Source organism: Podarcis pityusensis (assembly GCF_964106645.2).
Source record: "Podarcis pityusensis genome assembly, chromosome: 2".
NCBI classification, from domain to species: Eukaryota; Metazoa; Chordata; class Lepidosauria; order Squamata; family Lacertidae; genus Podarcis; species Podarcis pityusensis.
In genome coordinates, this window is record NC_138029.1 from 42,605,974 (window position 1) to 42,630,294 (window position 24,321).

Genomic DNA, 24,321 nt, shown 5'->3' on the forward strand with positions numbered 1-24,321 from the left:
CCTTCGAGCAGCCCTACCTCCTCCACGAGGGCTGCGAGGTGCTCCAGGGGCGCGGAGGACAGGTCCCCATAGAGGAGGTGCCCGGGAGCCGGCGGGGAGCGCAGCGGCCCGGGGGCGAGGCGCAGCAGGAAGACCCCCTTGCCAGAGCGACCGGTGCCGGGCGCCAGAGCCAGCCGGTCGGCCAGCGCCAACTGGCCCCCTGCGCCCGGCGTGACGAGCAGCAGCCGCTTGGCCGGGTCGCCGTCGAGGAAAGCGCGCAGCAGCGGCCGCGTCTCGGGGCTCCCCGCGCAACGCTCCCAGCGCTCGGGCTCCACGCGCAGGCTGCTGGCCACGCGCGCCCCCAGCAGCCGAGCCCGGGGGTCCGTCTCGGGGGCGCTCTCGAAGTCCGGCTCGGGCTCCTCGCCCCCCATGCTGGCCGCCGGCACTTCCACCGGCCACTGTTTGCGGGGCGGAGCCGCTGTTGCTTTGGGGACGGAGGACGCCGCTCCGCCGCCGCCTCCTTGCGCTCCGCCCTCCTCTTCCACTTCTGATAAAAACACGGCGACGCGAGGGAAAGCGCGAATGTGCTTCAGCTGGCGACGGATTTAGTCATTTGAGCCCCCTGGACTCGGTTCCGAAGCGTCCGCAGCCCATGCGAGGCTGCCTTTTAGCCGTTTAATTTTGAGTGCATTTTAATAACAGGCACCAAAGGCTTGCTCCACCTTCTCGCTTCCTTTCCAAAGGCCTGCTATTAAGTAATATACACCACTCGCAAGCGATAATTTTGAGAATTAAAACCATGAAGTCTACTGAAAGCAACAAGTCTTTCTCTTTTTTAGAAAGGGAACTGCGTGTATGTGTGTTATGAACCCTATTTCACCTTCCTTCCTTCCTTCCTTCCTTCCTTCCTTCCTTCCTTCCTCTCTCTCTCTCTCTCAAAAAAAAGTAATTATAACACCCAACTGACATTTGAACAGCCTAAAAGACATCAGCTATAACCCACTATTATGGCTACAGGAGGATATGGACCAGTGGGGAAAACTTAGCGTCACATACTTATCCAAGTTCTACCAGCTTGGCTTGATGGAAATATCCTTGTTAAATGGCAAAAGATGTTGGATGATTTCATCAATGAGGGCAAAAGGTATACCTGTTCAATGGGTTGGAGGTTTAGGGTTTCCTAACTTCCAGTGCGGGACGCGGGTGGTGCTGTGGGTAAAACCTCAACGCCTAGGACTAGCCAATCGCATGGTCGGCGGTTCGAATCCCCGCGGCGGGGTGCGCTCCCGTCATTCGGTCCCAGCGCCTGCCAACCTAGCAGTTCGAAAGCACCCCCGGGTGCAAGTAGATAAATAGGGACCGCTTCCCAGCGGGAAGGTAAACGGCGTTCCGTGTGCTGCGCTGGCTCGCCAGATGCAGCTTGTCACGCTGGCCACGTGACCCGGAAGTGTCTGCGGACAGCGCTGGCTCCCGGCCTATACAGTGAGATGAGCGCACAACCCTAGAGTCTGGCAAGACTGGCCCGTACGGGCAGGGGTACCTTTACCTTTAACTTCCAGTGCTATTACCATGCCTGCCAGTTTAACAAAATGATTCACATGATGAGAGGGGACCATGAAATTTACTGGCGCTCCATGGAAATTGGAACAGATTGGGAGTATTACAGAGCTCTCCCTTTCTTGAAAATAGCACCAGTGAAACGGAAAACTCTTCCCAACCCATTTTATGCAACCATCAAAAACAGGGAAAAAATGGTCTTCACACTGGATATCTTCTCAATCACTGCTACTGCCACTTTTGTTACTCTTCCTTTCAAGACAATAATGGTATATTTTAAAACTTGGGCAGCAAAAGTTCTTTATCAGCTGAAAAGACCTTTTAAATGATGGGAGTCCTGTTGACAAAGGAGCAAATAAAAGCCCAGCTTGGTGATGATCCTCTCATATAGTTTCATGAATTTCAAATTTGTTCTTTAGCTCAATTTGGCCTGAGACATTGAGCAATCTTGTTCATAAATTTTTGATTTTATTCTCTTAGTAGGCAGACTAGAAGTAGCAAGAACACTTCCTTCTCTGCTGGGTTGGTAGTGCAAAGTGTGGGATACTGCTCAAATAGAAATTCTGACTGATATGAGCAGGATTGGTATAGTAACAAATAACTACACAACCTTTAGAAGGTGTCTGAAGGCAGTATGTTTTAAATGTTTTATTATGTTTATATATATATGATGTTGGAAGTCACCCAGAGTGGCTGGGGAAAGCCAGTCAGGGTACAAATAATAAAATAATAATAATAATAATAATAATAATTATTATTATTATTATTATTGATGAGTTAAAGATGCTACCTGCTAACAAATGCATCTGCTTACTGTGTATGCTCTTTGTGCCGGTATCTCAATTCACGTTTTCCTTTTATTGCTTTTGCTATGTCACCCATGTATTGTACCCATTATGACAGACACCCCCAAACTTGGCCCTCCAGATGTTTTGGGACTACAACTCCCATCATCCCTAGCTAACAGAACCAGTGATCAGGGATGATGGGAATTGTAGTCCCAAAAACATCCGGAGGGCCAAGTTTGGGGGGTGCCTGCATTATGATGTGGATAGCATGTTGTAGCTTGTTACTGTATTTTGCTCAAGCACCTTTAGTAACAATTTAATGCTTAAAAAAAGGAGGAATATTGTTCAGATTGGAAACATGCAGTAAAGGGCAAGAGCAACCAGTGATCTGTCCTGTGAGGGAAGGTTGGGGGGCTGGGGAGGTAAAGTAAGGGAGGACATGGTAAAGGGTACAAAATTATGCACAGTGTGGAAGAGTGGACAGAAATAAGTTTCTCCCTAATAATCCTAGAACCAGGAAACATCCACTGAAGCTGCACGGTGGGAGATTCAGGACAGACAGAAGGAAGCAATTCTTCACACAATGCAGTTAAACTGAGGCCGTTGCACCTGCAAGATGTGGTGCTGACCACCAACAGATTTGTAAAGGGAATTAATAATAATAATAATAATAATAAATTTTATTTATATCCCGCCCTCCCCAGCAGAAGCCGGGCTCAGGGCGGCTAACAACACTAAAATAGTGCAACATTATAAAAACATCAAAGAATTAATTAAAATCAAAATTGATGGCAACCATAAACTAAAGTATTGTAAAGATTGCCAAAGGAGGGAGTCAGGCTGCGCCCTGACCAAAGGCCTGGTGGAACAGCTCTGTCTTGCAGGCCCTGCGGAAAGATGTCAAGTCCTGGAGGGCCCTTGTCTCTTGTGACAGAGCGTTCCACCAGGTTGGAGCCGCAGCCGAAAAAGCCCTGGCTCTAGTTGAGGCCAGCCTAACCTCTCTGAGGCCTGGGACCTTCAAGATGTTTTTATTTGAAGACCGTAAGTTCCTCTGTGGGGCATACCAGGAGAGGCGGTCCCGTAGATACGAGGGTCCTAGGCCGTATAGGGCTTTGAAGGTTAAAACCAGCACCTTAAACCTGATCCTGTACTCCACCGGGAGCCAGTGCAGCTGGTATAGCACCGGATGAATGTGATCCCGCAGCGAAGACCCCGTAAGGAGTCTCGCTGCGGCATTCTGCATCCGCTGGAGTTTCTGGGTCAGTCTCAGGGGCAGCCCCACGTAGAGGCTTAGACAAATTCATGGCAGATAAGCCTACAAATAGTTGCTATTTCCAGAATCAGAATCAGAACCAGCATGTCTCTACATACCAGTTACAGGTGAACGTTGAGTGGGAGATTGCTATTGCTCTTATGTCATATGTGGATTTGGATGCTGGGCAATATGGGCTTTTGGTCTCACCCACCAGAGCTTTTCTTCTGACATGTTTACTCCAAAGTGAATCAAAAAGGCAAGTTTGTAAGTTACAATAGTTCTGCTTCCAAAACCTTGTCATCCAGGACAACATGCGCATGCACACACGTACACAGGTAATTAGTAAATATGATTTACTGGTTCCCTTAATTTAAAAAAATACAAGGAAGAATGACCTACAGCATCAATGCTGCAAATACCAAAGTGGTGGTGAGTTCTGCAAGATGTATCCTGGGTATCTTGTATTACTGCTGCAAGCATGCATAGCTACAACACATCACATCACATCCTCTTCCATAGTGAGGTATTTCCCCACTAAAAATGATAAATATTTAGGAAGTCGCAAAATAGAGAGAATCACCCCTTATTCCAGAGGTCCTATCCCCATTTGTTAAAATATCCTGATTTCCCTTTGTCTAAATCAGTGGTTGCCAAACTCCCCTGCTTCCACAGACAACTTGAAAATTGCTGAGGGTCTTGGTGGACTACTTAGTGATTTTTCTGCCTGTTGTAGCAATTGTAACGCACTGTGCTAGACGATGCATGTTTTTTACTGCATTTTTAGAGACGCACGACAGATTATCTGAATGAAGCTCCATGGACCACAAGTCAGGAACCCCGTCATTTGCTGCTATCTGCCTCAAAGTTTATAAAAAAGGAAAAATATAATATTTCTAGCAAACAATCAGACAAGCCATTAGACTAGATCGGCACGCTGTAGCCAGGAAGCACATTTTGCCAATGGTGCTAGTCATGTGTCCAGCAGGAATTGCACCTGTAGAAGCAGCACAGGTAATTTACCAGAGGCCAACCAAGTTTGGCTAAGCTCAAGTGTGCAGCTGCCTTCCAGAATCTTCCATGCTGTGCATACCACATGTCATGCATAAGTCGCTCTCCCTGTCAGAAAGGCACAAAGGCAGCTGTCTGCTGCTGTGCTCAGCTGAGAGTTTTTAGCTTTTTGTTTGGCGCTCCGTGAGAATCCTCAGTGTGTTCCAATTTCATTTTGGCTGGTGCCTTGTTCTCAACAACAGTCCGGGCCTCCGAAGCTTTAATTGCCTCTTGGAGAAGACGCAGCTCCCGCTTCTCCCTCCGCTCTTCCATCTCCCCAATCTCATCTGCGAACAAGGCTTTCAAGGGCAGGATCAGTTTTGGAATAGCAGCAAAATCGCCAAAACGCACCTGGTGATGAAGGCAAATATTAGAGCAGCAGGAATTATGCAGTACTGTACAGTGGTACCTTCGGTTAAGTACTTAATTCGTTCCGGAGGTCCGTTCTTAACCTGAAACTGTTCTTAACCTGAAGCACCACTTTAGCTAATGGGGCCTCCTGCTGCCGCCACGCTGCTGGAGCACGATTTCTGTTCTTATCCTGAAGCAAAGTTCTTAACCTGAAGCACTATTTCTGGGTTAGTGGAGTCTGTAACCTGAAGAGTATGCAACCTGAAGCGTATGTAACTCGAGGTACCACTGTATCTCCCACTCACCCACAGCCAATAATAAACCAGGAATAGCTAACCTGTGGCCCTCCAGCTGTTGTTGGACTACAACTCCCATCATCCTGGATTACTGGCCATGCTGGCTGGGGCAGATGGGAACTGGGAGTCCAACAAACATCTGGTGGGCTACAGACTTTCTGTCCCTGTTATAAACTACTATAATAGAGGAGATATGTGCATAGCATTCTCTTGGTTGTGAACAAAAATGAGTTCCTTTTCCCAACCTTCAGCTCTCCTTGACCTGTGTAGGGTACACGAAAGGAAGGTTCAATGCAAGCCAGCACTGCCACAGTGCTGGACTACTGCAGTCTCTGGAGCCCCAACATACTTTTCTAATGTAAGTAAGTTGGGATCCCCAGCAAAGACCACCCAACAAAAGCTGACATATGACTGGGGAATGCTAGGAGCCAGCCAAAATGTGGGTTTGATAAACAAAGGTGAAACAAGCTTCTCTGATGCCACTTGCTTTTGTTCTGTATGATCTGCACTCTTTGCAGATGCTAAAAGCCTGATCTAGTAAACATTTTCAAGGGAGAGAAAAACTTCTCTCATATTACATGAAAATGTGGAGCTCTCTTATACCTCAAAGCTCAAGTTCTTCACTCACCTGCATGTGATCGAATGCAATTCCAACTTTCTCACTGAAATCCTCACTGAAGAGAGGGATTTTGGCATAGCGCTGGCTGAAGTGATTGAGCATGATGAAGTCTGCATTCATCTTCATCCCAACTCCAATTGCTTGGGAGGTAGTACTATAGAAAGGAAGAGCAGTAAAACAAAGGACTGTACAATATGAATTCCAAAAGGCTCCCCTCAGGTATCATAATAGCCAATAACCAGCATAAAAGAAAATACTAGGAGGAGTGGAAAACATATTATAACATTGCAGGAACAATATTTTATGAGCCAAAGCCTCCTACGCAGTTTAATTATTTCAGTTGCTATTATATATAACAAGAAAGCAGAAACACCCATGTCAACATGAAATGAGTTTGGGTCTTAGTAGTCCATAGCTTCCCTCCTGAGTTATGCTCTGGAACAGACTGTCATTTCATATTGTTTGGCTTCAATCTGTGGACATCCTGCCAAAATGCCAAAGCTAATTCTGCTAGAGATTGGGGAAAGCTGTAACTTTTCACTGCAATTATTTACTTTCCCAGTAGAAAGCTATATTATTTCAAAGCACATAACCCTATCATTCACCCTTTTTAAAACATTTAAGATAAAAACAAGATAGGTCCAGACCTAAATAAAGCCTGACCCACAGAAGTGCCGAAGGCAGAAACAGCCACTTGGTATCTGCAACAATCTTACACAACTACTAGAGGAATACAAGGTGCCTCTACACATTTCCCATTACTACTTCGATTCAAGGAAGTACTGCCTTTTCATTTCATTTATGCCACTCTAAGAAAATGCCAGTACCACTCCCCCTTCTATAATTTACCTGTGCGTCTTCTCTATAGCTTCGTCTTCTAACCCATCTTCCAGTGTAGCTTCATGTATCAACAGAGAAGCATTTTTCCCTGTAAAAATGATTTGTCACATTTTAGGGGGAAGGGGGAGAAGGAAAACAATTAAACAAAGAGACATTTGGCTTTCCACACAGCATTCCCAACAATTATCAGATAATCTAGGACCATTGACAAAAAACCCAAAAAACACTTACCCATTTCGACTAAAGCATCACATGGCATAGTGTCACCAGAATATACTATTTTCCACCCAGATTTATGAACCATGGAACAAGCAAAGGCATTCTTACAGTGCCGGACCTCACATGTCTGAAACTGAAAAGCACAACACGCTGGCCACTGAGATTCTCCTGTAGGGGAAAAAGCTTGGTTCCCTCACTGGAGGTCAATAAGACAAGGTAAAGTAATCAATCACATTTACTTGTATGTACAAAGTACATATGGGACGCGGGTGGTGCTGTGGGTAAAACCTCAGTGCCTAGGACTTGCCGATCGTATGGTCGGCGGTTCGAATCCCCGCGGCGGGGTGAGCTCCCGTCGTTCGGTCCCAGCTCCTGCCCACCTAGCAGTTCGAAAGCACTCTTAAGTGCAAGTAGATAAATAGGGACCACTTTATAGCAGGAAGGTAAACGGCGCTTCCGTGTGCTGCGCTGGTGCTGGCTCGCCAGCTGCAGCTTCCTCATGCTGGCCACGTGACCCGGAAGTGTCTTCGGACGGCGCCGGCTCACGGCCTCTAGAGCGAGATGAGCACGCAACCCTAGAGTCGGACACGACTGGCCCGTACGGGCAGGGGTACCTTTACCTTTACAAAGTAGCAGCCCCAATGCGGAAGTCACTACAAGGATTCAAATGCAATACAAGCATAGATACGATGTAAAAATCATCAAACCCACCCCTTCATTATGTTAGTTTAACACAGTTGTAAAGCATCATTTAGCAACACTAACCAATTAGCAGCTGACACCTTCTGACATGTGCAATTTGTCCACTTTGTTGCTACCCTAATTTTACAGCATCAGCTACCCAGTAGTGCTTAATCTGAAATTCTCTTTGAAGCTTCTACAGCATTATTTGTTGCATTCCCCAGGCTGTCTTATCTTTAGTCCCTATTCAATCACATAAATTGCGGCCTTGTTTCTTTCAAGCCGGCTGTTTCTAAGCAAAGACAATTTAGCTAAACCATATAACTCTTGCGGTCTCTACACTCCCACAGGAGCTTCCTTTCTACCCCCCATCCCACCTCGAACCTGCCTTACCTTTGCAAAGTCGTATTTCTCCATAAGCAAGCTAATGAAAGCCTTTGCTTTAGGTTTAAATACATCACAATCTTCTATTAAGAAACGTGCAGGAATCAAGCTGCAAGGGGGGTGAAAGACGCAATATGATTATGCCAAGATTTTCCCCACCACCCCACAATTACCAAAATAATAAGAACAGCAGTACCACCTAGTGCAGTCAAGGGGCAGCAATTAACCTCTTGAAATAGTACACTCCCCTATCTGCCTTCATAATCCCCTATTTGCCACTTGCTCCCAGATTTTGTGAAGGTGGTGATGACTGGAATCAGATGATAGTCAGGGACAGGGGGGTTCAATCTGGCTTTCTTCGGGGATCAACAGTGTGAACAATTATCTGATTGACGGATAGGCATTACTTTGGGGAAATGGCCTTGTGGCCTTCCCCACTCCTGTGCTACGGACAAAAATCACTCTGTGATGCATTGCAAACTCTGTGATCTCTGGAATATGTAATACATGGTTCTTATTGGCCAATACAAGAGAGAAACAGAGCAAGTGATCAGACTCAAAAAAAAAATCCAAGCTTTAAGGCCGCTTGCTAGTGGGGCAGAAACACCAAGGAAATCCCGTCTCAATAAGCCTGCAAGGAGTTCATCCTTTTCACCCTCATGGGTAAGAAAAGATGGGAAGCATGCATTAATATGGATTGAAGTAAATACATCTTAGCCTACAAGTGAGCATGAATTGCTAGACAATCTGGACCAGCAATAGATCCTTCAAAATGGACACGAGCGTTTGCTATTAAACTAGCAACTATGACAGTCTTGAAGGTTTGGATGGAATTAGATACTTCAACCCAAACTTGACTGCTATCTAAAAACATTTCCCACTTTAAGAAAGCTTAAAAACAGACTCCTTCAGAGGCAGGACAGTGAGACATAGCAGAGGACAGCAAAAAAAAAGCAAAACAAAAAACACATTTCTGCAGCTGCACACCACGCATTGGGGTAAAGCATGGCAGCAGCTGCATCTGAGAGTAGATGCAGTGCATCTGGGGCCCCTGCAGTGTTCCACAGCAAAGCAAGACACCTGGTGTATCTACTCACTTGATGTGCCTCAAGATTTCTTGGCAATGGTCATGGTACTGGTGCAGCCATGTCATGATCAATGTGGGTGCAATCAGCAACAGCGGGCTGGAGGGCTGACCCAGGGTCATCTGAGGTAAGAGAGAAGCAAAGGTCGGAGATGTTGCAAGGCTAAGTAAATAGGAAGCATGCATCAGATCAGATGCAAGGCAAGGACTGACTCTGTTATGTGTCAGTGCTGCCACCAGTCACTGCCAAGACACCCTCACAAAGTTGAGCTCTAGCTTTAAGGCTGACATACTTACAAATGCCCGATGTCTCTGCAACAATATATTCAACAAGCCCTAGAAGAGAGGAGAGAGGCACATTGTAAATAAGACATCTGGCTGTACACTTGTCCATAAGCAACCCTAAACAAAAACTGAAATGAAGTACAGTGGTACCTCTACTTACAGACGCAATCCGTTCCGGGGTGCTGTTTGCACCCCGAAAAGTCTGTAAGTAGAGCGCCGCTTCTGTGCGTGATGCAATAGAGCGCTCCTGTGCATGTGCGAAGAGCGCTTCTGCACATGCGGTGAAACCCAGAAGTATACACTTCCGGGTTTGCCGCATTCACAACCCGAAAATCTGCAACATGAACCTAACGCATCTAGAGGTGCGACTGTACTACACCAATCTACAGTGGTACCTCGGGATGCGAACAGGATCCGTTCCGGAGCCCTGTTCGTATCCTGAAGCAAATGTAACCGTGTCTGCGCGTCTGCACATGCCACATTTCTGCACATGTGCGTGACGTCATTTTGACGGTCTGCACATGCATGTGCAGAAAACTCCGGAAGTAACACGCTCCATTACTTCCGGGTCGCCATGGAGCACAACCCAAAAATGCCTAACCCGAAGCGTATTCATCCCAAGGTATGACTGCATTTGCTTTGGGGGGGGGGGGGGACTACTGCTTGAAAAATAAAAGGAATGTTGCCATGTAATGTACTTCCAAATATGTGGAGGCTGCGCACAGGAAAGATAAAGTAGCTTTGCCCAATTTTAAATGTCAGCTAAGGTTTTTTTAAAATAAATATAAATATAAATATAAAAAATAACAATAATAATTGAAGTGCACTTACCACTGCAAATTGTTCTAACTTACTACACCTCAAGACAAGGATTTGCTTTCAAACATTTATTTTATGGAAAGAAAAAGGTCCCTGTAGCATTTCAAAGATGTCAACAAATTGGGTTAGCTGCTCAGCCACACAGTATCATCGTAACTTCATAATGGCTTGTGAATTAGCTACACCAAGCCACCTTTTTAAAGGTTGATAGAAAAAATGAAGGTGCAGAGGACGACATAGGGTAAAAACTACACACTTCCCCTGAGGACATTAAAATATAGTGGGGGGAAAGAATGCTATAGTGCCCATCCCTATACAATACTCACTGTATGATGGTCAGCATGTATATGAGACACAAACACAGCTGCAATGTTACACAGGATTCGGTCAATTTCATCTCCATAATGACGGCAAAGCTGGCCAAATGTTCCTTCACCACAATCCAGAAGCAGAGACTGGGTAGGGCTAGCAAGAGAGTGAGTGCAGGTTTGTACCACATCTACTAGCATCAAGATATTGAGATATCTGTCCAGCATCCAAGGAAACAAAGGCTGTCAAAAGCTTTTGATGCTGACAGGATACAGCATCCCATGATACAACTTCAAGGAAAAGGGCAAAGACAGTGGTTCCCAATTAACTAAGTACTGCATGCCCCCTGCTTTTCAGAAGCCAAGTCATGGATCCCCTACTTCTGAAAATTTTGATATCTCTATGGTAGTTCTTCTTATGTGAACAGTGCCACAGACCCCCTGGATGGGTTACATGGACCACATGGGAGCCACTGAGCTAAGGTATCAAGTGTGGAGATGTTGCTGCATGTTCTGGCACCATCCGATTAGTAAGAAAGCACAAAAGGGCTTTCTCCATGGTTGTGCTGTGCCTAGGCTGCCCTTGGGACATCCAACTGGCCCACTCCTTCCTCATGGCTTTTCCATCGTCAACTCAAGACTTTGTTTCAGCAGGCCTTTGGCTTGGCCAGGCCTGGCTTTATGCCTATCTCATGTGTCTGTCTTTGTTCCGTTTTAACAGCTTCTCCTTTTTTTAGGTTTGTGATGGAAGCTGCTTGAGCATTCCAATTTGAAACAGAAAGGCAGGGTTCTAAATTTTACTATATTAAAATAATTATATTATATTAAAAAAAATACTTATAATCATTAAGTTAATTTTATTATATTAATTAAGTTTCATACATGCAGCTTGCTCAAAATGCAACAAGCAGCATGTGCTACAGCAGGAAGATAAAAGAGGAGACTTAGAATAAGCAATTGCTCGTCACATACTAAGGAGCCATCTGCAAAAAGCATCATCACTTGAGTGAAAAGTCTGAGGTTAACTTCAGAGAAGGAATGTGGTGGTAAGCCTATAGGTGTAATTGCTGGATTGTGTGGTGTGCTGGGCTAACCCTAACCCTAACCCTACAATAGCTGGGAACAAGGTTAAAAAGCTGCTTTTTTTAAGCCCTCACCACTTGGCACTGGATGTTATTTGTCAATGATTCCTTATAAGAGAACCTGCCCCCACAGGACAACTCATGTGTTTGTACCTACCTAAGGTTTATCAGTGTAGAGCTAACGTTTCGGATTTTCATTGGGACCGCAGAGCCTGTTCCTAAGAAAACAACTTCTGGGTAGGAGCCAGTGGTTCCTAGAAACAGATAGAAAAGAACTTGAATCCTGCAGACTCCTGTACTGCGATGGCATACAATAATTTTATTATTTATAGCCCACCCCTCTGGCTGGGTTTCTACCTCTACTTCACCTGGAAAACAAAGCACAGCCCTCCGGAAGGAACAAGAAGTTAAACCCCAGCAGTGTTAGAAGGACTGGATTCTGGCAGTTTTCAGGTCAAGTGAAATAACTTTCTAGCGAATAAACGGTGTGATTTTTAATATGTTTTTAAACTTTCCCATTAAGCTTTCTCTTTCAACTGGAAAACACAGCCCTAAAAACATAATGGCAACTGATATGCTGGATAGCAAATAGTGAGAAGTGGAGGCGTCCACTCTGCACCCCACCAGCTGCAGCCCAGCACACCACACACTACACCTTAAGCAAAATTACACTGTTTGCTGGCAAATGCCTTTTGCAGTAAAACCAAGCACTGTATCCCCCAACCTTGCTCAATTATTAATTCTGAAGCTTTACCCTCCGCCTTTTCATTCAAATGCTTCTCAAAATGGCTTACGACAGGCTGTAATTAGACAAAATGAAATCCCACTCAGACACACAATCTAGCAGTCCCCTGACTGTTGGATGTGGTCATTTGCTGCTAACTAAGCAGTGGACCTTTACAAGCACACCTCAACAGACAGGATCAGGAAGAAAAACATAGAAAGGGGGCCCGGCAGGAGGCAGGAAGAAAACATTCCATATTGCAGATTTTCTCAGGGCGTGTAAACATTAAAGAAAATGAAGGAAGTAGGAATATTATGTCTAACATCCCTTCAAAGACAACGGCCAACTTTTCAGACATTGTCTTTCAATAGTTCTTATTTGTTGCTGCCTTTAGCCTCCAAAACACATCAGGAAAAAGAAGGTTGTATCACCCTCCCCCGAGCTATCTCATTAGCCCTTTCCAAACACAGGCAACCTATGCACCTGATGAGGCTGGTAAGCTCTCTTTGCACTTCTGCACACAATCCTGGAAGTGAGGGAGTTCCAAGGCTTCAGCTACAAACTCAGCAGGATTACAAGCAAGAACAGCCTCCCTGAAAAAACAGAAAGTCAAAAGTGGAGCAGGGGAGGGGGGAAAGAGAAAAACAACAGCCATTAATTTCCCAATCAAAGTACCTAATTACTTCTCCCAAGCATCCCGATTGCTCTTTCCGTTCAGTAAAATTTACCAGCTCCAAGAAAGCATTTTTATCTTCCACCTGCAAACCCCAGGTGCTCTGGACCAAATCCCTTGGAAGTCCACTCACCAGACGAGCATCAGCTTAAACCAAACCCTTTGCAATCTGCCCACCCTTCAATGCTCCATGTATCCCTCGTCTCAACCAGCCCACTTCACAAAGCTTTATTCCCCATTGCTACTGAAACCACTGTCTGAGTTAACAAGTAGCACTGGGGGCAGAAATAGACATTAGACAACAGGGAGCTGCCACTTGTCTCTCACACCAGGGGGAAACCCATGGATTGTGTACTACAACTCCCATCAGCTTCTGTTGGTCATGCTGGCTGGCGCTGATGGGAATTGGAGTCCACACCATCTGGCACCACATTGGCTACTCCTGCTCTGGTTTAATATGTGACAGTAGAGTATTAGACCAACACACCATTCCACCCCTAGAAGTCAATGTTTGGGAAGCACAGGGTAACTTCCTGCACAATAGTGTTATGTCATGCACTGTGTCAAAACTTTTTTTTAATTGACTTTAATATTAAAATTAACTAGACCTTATTTGGAATAGGGCAGAAAAAGAAATGGAAAGGCAGTAGCTCCATGCCTCTCATAGTATCTACTTCTACAGTAACGAAGAAAGGCAGGGTTGTTATTTTAGTATTTAAATATTGAGGGGGGGAGAGATAAACCACAGGATTATTTTAAAAAACAACTCCTCAGCAGTGTACATAAAATAATTACAGTGGTACCTCGGTTTACGAATAGTTCTGTTTACGAACTATTCGGTTTACAAACTCCGCAAAACCAGAAGTAGTGTTCCGGTTTGCGAACTTTACCTCAGTCTACGAACAGAAGCCAAACGGTGGAAGGGCACCGGCGGTGGAAGGCCTCATTAGGGAAAGCATGCCTCAGTTTAAGAACAGATTTCGTATAAGAACAGACTTCAGGAAAGGATTAAGTTCGTAAACTGAGGTACCACTGTATCTGAAAGTAATTTTGAGGGCCTTATATCCCTATCCAAGGACAAGTTGTAAGTGCTCACCAACCTCTGCCATTCTGGTTTGGGCCTCAGCTGGTACTTGAGGAGGCACTCTCCGCGCGTGACAGGTACATCGAACGTGGCCCCTTCTTCCTGCTGGGCAGACGGGAAAATATAAAAAACTGAGCTACCAAAACAGTTGTGCAAAAGAAAGGCACACCCCTTGCTTTCACACTCTGAAATCAAGCAGAAACTTCACCTTGCTATTGTAGCAGGTAAGCAACGGGAAGATCTCTGGGTGGATGAGGTTGAGCTGGGTCTGAATCTTGTGGCTGCGGAGTTGGTGCACCGAACGGCAATTCTCGTTGAGTATCAGGTGCTGAGTACTGGCTCCAAATCTGGTGGGATAAGAAAAAAACAAACACATGGCTCTAGCAGGTTTAAACTTGAGGTTGCTATTAGAATTTGTAAATGAGGAGGGCCGTTTTGACTAGAATTGTGCCTTCTTGGTAGAGTCCCTCAATGTTCTGCACACTAACACGGTTCACATTACTTACAATGTATTCACCTTGTCAGGTCTTGCTCCTTACTGTGTTCCCAGTCTGAACACAAGTTTCCCTATGTTTAGCCCTGCTAGGATACTTGGCCTGTCTCTCAGGCTACAAGGACAGGGTTTGTTTATCTTGCCTCCCAGATAATTTTTAAATTTTATTTCCCTACAAGTTGTGTTACTGAATACACACAGAAGAACAGCACAAATCACATCAGCGAGAAAAAAAGCAAACTGGGGAAAGGAGTGCCTAAGAATATGACAGGCTTTGCTTGCAGACAGGAGTTGCAGCTAATTCACAGAAATTTTATCCAGATAAGATTTGCCAGAGGAGTAGATTTAAGCAGGGAACCTTGAAAACTGATAGACTGTAGTGACTTTAAAACCACGAGCTAAGTGGTCCCTTGGACTTAGAAGGCAACTTATCTTCCACAATTTAAGCCCAGTTATGTGCCAGCTGAGAGGAATGCAGCTGGCATGTGCACCAGCATCTAGGAAGTGGGGCTGCCCCATATGTTCAGTACCCGTGGGAACATCTGAACAGGGCCTACAGACAATATATAATTCCAGCCAACACACATACCTTTCTAGCCACTGCTTATACCGGCTGTCCTTCAGAATACGTTCGGGAGTTATATGAACGACTAAAGCCACAGGGGTCTCCTGTTTTCCTTCTTGATACCTGCAAACAAAACAAACAGTTAAAAGCAGTGGTTCTAGCATGTGGGGACAGATCAACCAACTCACATGGAGCGCACAGAGCAGGGGGTGGAGGTGAAGCTCCAGGGAGGGAGGGATGGGCTCCCAAGGTAGATGATAACTTCTTATAAGGAGCAGACCTGCTGGATCAGGTAAAAGGATCCTCTAGTTCAGAATCCTGCTCTCACAGTGGCCAAGCAGGTGAATCAACAGGTAAATACCGCTGGCAGTAGGCCCTTATGACAGGGTTTCTGGGAATGGCTGCATTGTTAGCGCCATATCACGCCAGTGTGATTTGGGAAGATGGGAGTTACTGTTTTGCTCTTCTGTTTTCCCGTATATGACTTCAGAACGCAAGAAGAGATCTAATGCCAATATTAGATTACCATCCCACTCTACAGACAACTGTATGCACATGACTGCACGTAATCATCTCCAAACACATCGGTGGGCCAGATGGCTGGGTAGCAGCCCAGAAGGCAGAATAACTTTAAAGCGTGCACACACAAAACTGGGAATTCAAGTAATTAAAGAGGCACCAATAGAAAGCATCAGCTGCAACATTTCTGCAACATTTCCTCTAGGATCAGCAACATGGAGAGCAAAGTGAATACTTGACACAAGCCCCGTGGAAGCCTTTGAAAAGCTTATTCAAAGTGGATCAACAACTTCTGGTCAGACAGCAGAATACTTTCATACCACTTCCAAGATGGCCAAACACAGAAGGATCCATGGAAGCCGCAGGCATCTATGCGAAGTGCAGTAAGCCCTTAGTTGAAGAGCTATTATCGGTAGCCACAGTGTCAGAGCAGAAGTATACGGAAATATACTTCAGACACCTCAGAACAGTGTGCCTAGGCTCCTTCACTCTTACAAGTCCATCTGGGCAGGACCACTGACTATCTAGAACAGCACTAGTGATCTCCTAGCAGTTCCATATTGCCAGTTCCCACAGAGCATTGGTTTCTAGCCAGTTGTCCACTATTTTGTTCATGTGCAAAATGCATCTTTCCATCCTACACACAAAAGTTACTTCTTGCTAGATCTCTTGCAAGTCACACATCAGCTCCAATACGTTGCTGGAAGGACATGCCAACTGCACAGGAAGGCGCGCCCCCCCCCCCGCCCCACATACTGAATATGAAGGTAGACATGCACATTCTTAAACATACCTTCGCAGTGTGTCATTTTCACAGACTGCATCTATAAAACCTTCATGAGGACACTCCACTATTATGAAAACTGCTCCTGGGTCTGTAGGTGTGCAAATTTCTTCAGCCAAGATCTGGAACAATCATACATCTCAGTATACACTGTTTAACACATACAAACAACTTAAAATTCAAGGACTATGTATTTGGTGTCCCAAGCTAACAATTTGAAAGCTATGAAGCAATTCTTGTCATCTATGCAAATACTTCACAGGAAGTCTTGGCCTCAGAAAGTCAGTCACTTGGATCCACCATGGTGAAAAGATCCAGTGCTTCCCTCCACCTCTAATTTGTGAAGCCATTTCATGCCTTTTCTGAAGTTATAAGAACAAATCAATACACCCATAACCAGTGTAGCTTCATTTGCTAATCAGAGATCCCCAGTGATAAAAGACAGAATGTTTTAGGCTGTGCTCCCTTCAGCCAAACAACAAGTACAAACCCTGTTCAGTTACATCCAAAAGGCAGTGACTCACAACAAGAAGCAGGGTCAGACCACGTGGGTGAAAGAATTTGTCCTCAGAGCCATACCTCTCTGCCTTCAAATGTGATGTTCTCTCCATCTTTCACGGCTGCTATGATGGGAGCAATTGCTGCAGTGCCCCTAAAAATAAATTATAAAAAGTTAGTCAACTTAATCAGAGGGATTAATATGCAGGGGGAAACTCACTAGAAACCCTTCTGTACTTACACAGGTAAGCCAAGCTCCTTTGCTTTCATCACCAAGAAGTTCCCTTTCTTTGGATGGAGCTGAAGTTAAACAAAGCACATTTGGTCACAAGTTGTTACATCAGAAAACTCCTTTCAAGACATCTACCTACAAACTGATATTAAAATACAAGGGAATGAGAAAAAGAGACTTGTCTAACATGCCCCCAGGCAGAAACTGGAGGGATGGAAAGTCTCATTTGGAATGAAGTCGACATCTGGAGTGAGTTGTATCAAAAAATACTGAATCCTCTCAATAGGCAGCCAGCTTCATAAGAAAGCAATCTAAAGCTGTAAACCTAAAAACACTTACTAGGGAGTAACACCACTGACCAGAGTGGGACTTGCTTCCAAGCAGGCAGGCATAGACTTGTGCTGCATGTGTTTTAATAACCACAACTTTAAGGCATTTCACAGTCAAAATTATCCCTAGTCAATGTAAAACATTTCCTAGGAAGCCAATCATATATATGTGGGGGGGGGGGTGTCTCTCGCACACATATAATAAATCCTGATACAATACAATCGTAAGAATATCTATTAAGAACTTTGCTTAAGCCTGCAATCTCAAACATTCCTCAATTTCCCATAAGCAGGAAAAGTGAAAAAGCAAATGACCACTTTCTCAGATAGGCCCCCTCCTAATAGCAAAGCACCAGGCTAGTATTCAGCCTCAACCATTCTCCACTTTTGAGCTGTTAAAGCTGTGACATGAAGTCTTTATCCAGGAAGTCCCAAGTTCCTGGGAAGCATCATTCTGTACAAAGGTGATGAACCTGCAATGCCACTTATGGTGCTCCCTCCCTTAAATCTTCCCCCATTTGAAATAAGGTCCTAATGTTCAAGAAGTGGGAATAAGTGCTTCTTGTGATGGCACACTGCCAGGGGAAGAAAAGGCACCTTTGCGGGGTAAACAGAGGGCTTTCTATCCCAATCTAACACTCAGAGGAACTCAGAGGAGAGATTACTCTCTTTCTACCTGCGCTGGCATGGGGAGTAAAGACAGTGTGTGTGCTTGCACATATGTGCACAAGAGACTGAAGGCATCAGTGGCGAGAGTGTTCTGTACATGCAAGTGTGGGCTGTATATGTGTTCTATGTGCAACCAGTGTTTGCGTCTGAGTGTGTGTGCTTAAGATACTTTGACCACACTGCTGGCATGTGGCCCTCAAAGGCCAAACATCAGTACCACAAAAGGTTAGCTACCCTTGCTGTACATAGAAGCCAGATGTAAAATAGCCATTGAGGCGCCTTATTATTCAGGGCAACTCTTACCTTACAAATGAATGCAACGACAAGTGATGGGTCCCTCTGACCGATACGCCAGCTACCATCTTAAATGCAAAAACAGAAACCCTGTGTTTAAGATTCAAGTAGTTTGCACAACTTTAAAATAATGCACGCAAATTCTCTGCCAAAATTACCAAGCTAGCATGCCTTGACCATGGGCCATAGCTCAGTGGTAGAGCAACTGCTTTGCTTGCAGAAGGTCCCACGTTCAGAAGGTCCCCTGCATCTCCAAATAGAACTGGGGGAGACTCCCTTTCTAAAAACCTGGAAAGCTGCTGCCAGTCAAGTGTAGATAGTAGCAAGGCAGATGGACCATTGGTCTGACTCAGTACTAGACAGCGTTCTATGTTCCAATGACCCCATGATATTTAGCTGACATGGTCCCCAATACTGAAAAGCCCAGCTATCTACCTGCCCTTGGAGAACCCAAGGCTCAGTTGCTGCCCTAGGCTTTCCCATTTCTGTTGGAGGGGGCAGACACAACATCAATGTTGTCCACTCTGCTCCAATCTGGTGCCAGGTTATGGACTACAGCAACCATCATCCCAGCCAGCACGGCCAATGGTCAGGGATAATAGGACTTGTAGCCCAAAACATCTGGAGGACTTCAGAATGAAAAACGTTGTTGCAGTGTACTATTTGATGTAAAGCTCCCCAAGGATCCTTCTGGCTCAAAACAGGAATAATAAAATCAAATAAATAATTAAACTCCAGAGACAAACACCTTAACCTAATTTAATATTAGTTATACCAGAAACAATATTTTGCTTTACCCTTTGCTACCATGCAGCTTGGGATGTGGGTGGCGCTGTGGGTTAAACCACACAGCCTAGGACTTGCCGATCAGAAGGTAAGTGGTTCGAATCCCCGCGACGGGGTGAGCTCCCGTTGCTCGGTCCCAGCTCCTGCCAACCTAGCAGTTCGAAAGCACATCAAAGTGCAAGTAGATAAATAGGTACTGCTCCGGCGGGAAGGTAAACGGCGTTTCCATGTGCTGCTCTGGTTCGCCAGAAGTGGCTTAGTCATACTGGCTACATCACCCAGAAGCTGTACGGCGGCTCCCTCGGCCAATAAAGCGAGATGAGCGCCACAACCCCAGAGTCGGTCACGACTGGACCTAATGGTCAGGGGTCCCTTTACCTTTACCATGCAGCTTAAACTTAGTGCTGGACTTAGTGCTCCTAATTTCCAGGAAGTCCTTCAATACATCTGTAACTAACTGGTGGGTCCTGACACATTCTTGGAATCAATGAAAAGCAAGGCTTCCTCACCCATTTTCTCAGGGGACTCTTTACTCCTGCCACCCTGCACAGACTGCTGCTCCACAGAGGGAGATCCCCGTCCTGCAAGGCACTTTTGTTCAGCCTCACCAGCTGGTGACTCAGGCCTCGGATGTAACCTTTGCTCAACTTCTGGCTTTTTGCCTGTTCCAGAAAATAAAATGGGGAGAGGGGTTAAATTAGTGCACATGCGCACACGCGCACACACACACACACCCTTCTACCCTGGGGACACTATTTAAACTGGAAATAACATATTCAACTGTTTTCATTTGAATATCTTTATGAGGAAAATTGGTACTCAACTTGTTAGCTGCTGCAAAGTATCATCAGCCAAAGCTCCCTGCTACCATCCAGAAATAGTCCCATTGATGCTCCCAAAGTATCTGGATTCTCACCACAACTACCCATTTGACAACTACCCATGGGGATATTATAGGGAAAAGACAAGGGTAGAATCCAGGACAGGAAGGCAAAGAATTAACTGCTAGAGGACATTTTTGTAGGTCAGTCTTTACAATCAGGGAGTAAATACTCTCTGTTAAGACATAATGGTGCAGATTCAACTAACTGGTCCTGTTAGCAGTGCCTGCACAAGGACTTCTGCTAGTGCAAAGGGGCTTCCCCCACCTTCCTCCCTTCAAAAAAGAATTGGCTCGGGGGTGCTGGGAGAACCCCCAGAACGGCACATGGATGGAGGAGATAACTGCATTAGGCAAAAAGAAATGTTTGTGCTGTCAGAGCAATCTCCTTAGTGCTACACTGAAACCTCCTCAGCATTCTGTGTGGCCTGGGTAGATCTGTCTCAGTCATGTCTATCCTTTGCAAGGAAGTGTGGAGATGAATGAAATAAATCATACAGCACTCCATATGTTATGGAAGCCATAAAGCAGCAGGAAAGGAAAGTTATAGAATGAAATGAAAAGTGCAAAGTAAAATCCCACATAACCCAAACCAGAGCCCCAAGGCCATTCTCAGCTCATGTTCATTCCTTCTTTACTGTTAAAATTATGGCACTGTACTCACCTATCAGGGGAACCTGGTAGACTGTCATTGTCTCATCCTGATATTCCGGATCAGAATGGGGCCGTACAGCTAGTAACAAAACAGACAAAATACTATTCAGTGTGATGATACTGATAGTGCACATTCTTTCTACGAATAAGAGAACATAAGTAAGATTATTTCAAAGTTGGATAAAATATGCCCAAATCAAAATCTATGAAACACAAATCCTATCCTCAGACTTCAGCTGGCTCCTTGCTAGATGCCTCTGAAAAAGATGGTGAGGCCAACAACATGAAAGAAGTTGCTGCAGGGGAATTCAGCATCAAAGACAACAGCAAAGATGTGGAGCAGGCTTCTGCTCTAGCTAGACAAGTCTTCCATCCAATCAGACCACAGCAATTATGTATTTTAAGTGCACACACAAACCTGCAGTACCTACCTATGTCTATTCCTTTTAATGGACCAGAAAATACTTTGATTGCCTCCAAGTAGTTTTGCTGGAATATATACAGGAGGGGGGGTAAGAAGGGAGTGAAGGGGAGGGAGGGGAGAGGAAGAGAGAGAGAGAGAGAGAGAGAGAGAGAGAGAGAATGTCAAAATTACAACATTGCACAGGTTTTTTTCTAGCAAGACAATAGCATGGATTACTCTTATGTTTCCTATTTAACCATACGCACCCCACACTGCACACACAGCTTTTAGCAGTTCAAGGAATGTAACTTATACAAGTGGAGAAGGGCAGATGGCAACAATTCAGACTAGAATCAACTTAGATCAAGTTAAGAAGGAAGCCATTATTTCCTGAAAGTAAGGAATAATTTTTAAGTTCTCAAGTTTGCCCTCCTGACAGTACATACAGTACCACAAAAGCTTAAAGCTGCAATTCTATACAGATATATTTGGGAAAAAGTCACACTGAACACAGTGGGACATACTTCTGAATCAACATATACAGGATTGCACTATTATACAAGCTCAGGGCTCTTACAAACCTCGTTGTTCCCTGGCGCAAAGCACAACTCTCAGGTGGGATGTGTTTGAGCCCACCATCACCCCTGGCAACCAGGTGACCGCAGGGGTGCATTAGTTCAAACAGTTTATCCAAGAATACTGTAATTAAGGGATGAAGGGTCTCACAGGCAAGCACTGTAGGAACAGCATCACTCACCAGCTGTGGCGGCCCAGAAAGCACACACTTTGGAACCCCTGTTTCTTTTAAGGTAAGAATCATTCCTGGAAGAGAGAGCAAGAGCTAGTTTTCAGTAAGAAACTGCAAAAGACCCTTGAATGTTTTAAAACCCAAATAAGTCTTCCTACTTCTACTACAGCACTAGATTACTAATTTACTTTTCAGAACTACTTGCAGCCTAACCATCTATAACATCAGCATTATCCTTCTACTGAAGAGCTCAAAACAGCCAAATTAAAACACAGTATATATTGCCTAGTTGAACTCACCTGACAAGCCACCAACATTTGCCCAGTTCATTCTGGTGATGAAGATATTGTCTAAGCGAGCCACTTTTAACCTGTTGCAAAGACAAGAATTAGAATAATTTGCCTGCTAGGATTCTGGCCACCTGTGCAACCAACCTCAGTTCCAATTATTATACTTACTTGTGTTCTTGCATAAGGCGCTGCACTCCTTCCCCGCAATTAAAAAGATACCTGGAATGTAATATTTTAGTTTAAGGAATTTTCAGATTTATGAAAGCAACAACAAATCTAAAACACCCAGGACTGGCCCAAGCGGTGAAGTACGAGACAGCTCTCCCTCCCCAGTTCACATACAGTAGCCAACTGATTGGCAGCTGAATCTAACCATGGTGATGAGGCAGCAGATCAGTTTAGAGCAGGGTAAGCAACCTAAGGCCCAGGGGCCAGATGCGGCCCAATCGCCTTCACAATCCGTCCTGCGGATGGTCCGGGAATCATCGTGTTTTTACATGAGTAGAATGTGTGCTTTCATTTAAAATGCACCTCTGGGTTATTTGAAGGCCATAGGAATTTGTTCATCCCCCCCTCCCCAATATAGTCCGGCCCACCACATGGTCTGAGGGACGGTGGACCGGCCCACGGCTGAAAAAGGTTGCTGACCCCAGGTTTAGAGGACCCAGGACAGGCTGCATGGTAGCAGGGGGAGCTCAGAGCAAACAAAAAGGGGACGCTACTGCACCCCCACAGCATGAGCTGTCACCGCACTCAGGCTAATGAAAGGGCCAGCCGTCAAGATGACCTGATTGCACCTTGTATCCAGCCAAGCCTCGTGAACTGGGTGCGTCTACCTCTGACATGCATCATATGCGGCAGACTGGAGGGGCGCTCCTGGGGGCGGGCTGCGTGTGCCCTGGCCGTCTTGCCTGCTCCACCGCTATGCAACTGGGCATGGCCACAACTGCCAGTGCTAATGCAGAGGGCGATGGGGAGAGGGGCCAGGTGTGCTGCCTGCACTAACAAGGCCGAGATCGGCAGGAAAGAACAACCACGTTGGGCGAAGAGAAGCGTCGCTCCTCTTCCATGAACTAAAAACCGGGACGAAGGGAAGGAGGCGCTTTATTCAGGGGAGGCTCAAGGCCTCGGGACACCACTAACCGGTTATACTCGGAGAACACATAGAGCGCGGCTCCCGCATCCCGCGTCCCGGCCGCCGCCACTTGCAAGAAGACGGTCCTGGGCCCCGAGGGCTGGAAGGGCCCCGTGGCTCCCTGGCGCTTCTCTCGCGAGCGCAGGTGCCGCAGCGAGTCCTTCGGCGGGCGCTGGCGACGGACGGCGCCGCCCCCGGACATGGCTCTGGCCGCCACCCGCAGGAGACCCCGCCACATCCAGCCACCGCGCTCCGCCGCGGCTCGGGAGACGCAGCCAACTGACTGCTGGCTCCACTCCACTCCGCCGCCCAGCGCACGCTGCCCAGACTCCCCGCCCACTTGGCCGCTCGCGGGCCAATCCCGTCCTCGGCCCCCGCTCGCGAGCTTCGTTCTAACTCCCAGCAGCCAATAGCCAGAAAGAGAACCTCGCACCATGTGAGGCAGCCCGGCCAGTAGGAAACTAACTGTAACCCGATTTCCTCGTTTCATGTGACGGAGCCTTGGCCATAGAGATTTCGTATATCTTGACAGACAAGAAACCATCGAGATGATTGGATTTTTCTCCTAGTCGCCGGCGCAATACTGTACCGCGATCCTTATTACGTTTCCGGTCTGCATTTTAACTAGTTCCGCTCTAATTTCCGGGGTGCACATCGCATCCTGCGCGCATTGAGAATTACGGCCAATGGGGTGTTTGGTATATAGCCGGAAACTGTAGCAGTCTAATCATTTTCTCTCCGTATGAGTGGGACATGTCCCACTTCACATAATCAAGTTTTTTCTCCCTATTTTGTCTTCCATTTTATGAAGGAAAAAAAGTTTCTTCACACCTGGGAAATACTGAAGCTGTATTTCCTAATGTCAAAACCTGCTTCGTAAATAGTTGTATTTTGTTCGGGAAAAGTTGTGAAAACAATACAACCCCAATATAGCTAAACCCCTTGCTGGCGGATTTGCAATATGAAA

At 45.8% G+C, this 24,321-nt stretch overlaps 2 protein-coding genes across 3 annotated transcripts in view; both read right to left on the bottom strand.

Annotated features, from left to right (window-relative positions):
* Positions 1 to 410, bottom strand: part of DNAH9 (dynein axonemal heavy chain 9) — a gene marked incomplete at its 5' end in the record, with an annotated part of 193,033 nt that extends 192,623 nt beyond the window's left edge. The window contains one exon of the mRNA XM_080993517.1: positions 18 to 410. Coding sequence (XP_080849643.1) covers positions 18 to 410 — 393 coding nt within the window. The remainder of the gene's footprint in view (positions 1 to 17) is intronic.
* A 3,505-nt stretch (positions 411 to 3,915) lies between these two features.
* ELAC2 (elaC ribonuclease Z 2) lies at positions 3,916 to 23,805 on the bottom strand. Of its 2 annotated transcripts, none has more exons than XM_080993680.1 (24): positions 23,363 to 23,805; positions 22,388 to 22,438; positions 22,229 to 22,299; positions 21,939 to 22,003; positions 21,210 to 21,267; positions 20,789 to 20,857; positions 19,754 to 19,906; positions 18,468 to 18,526; positions 17,176 to 17,234; positions 17,016 to 17,088; positions 16,446 to 16,558; positions 15,158 to 15,256; positions 14,284 to 14,422; positions 14,092 to 14,177; positions 12,802 to 12,911; positions 11,752 to 11,848; positions 10,531 to 10,669; positions 9,398 to 9,436; positions 9,114 to 9,223; positions 8,026 to 8,125; positions 6,964 to 7,084; positions 6,742 to 6,820; positions 5,902 to 6,046; positions 3,916 to 4,977 (listed from the first exon to the last, which is right to left on the bottom strand). In XM_080993680.1, the coding sequence occupies exons 1-24, from the start codon at positions 23,788 to 23,790 to the stop codon at positions 4,735 to 4,737; spliced, it is 2,706 nt and encodes a 901-aa protein (XP_080849806.1). In that variant the 5' UTR covers positions 23,791 to 23,805; the 3' UTR covers positions 3,916 to 4,734. The 2 variants fall into 2 exon arrangements, with proteins under 2 accessions (XP_080849806.1, XP_080849805.1); XM_080993679.1 differs by having other exon boundaries at positions 14,092 to 14,180.
* Positions 23,806 to 24,321: the final 516 nt, after the last annotated feature.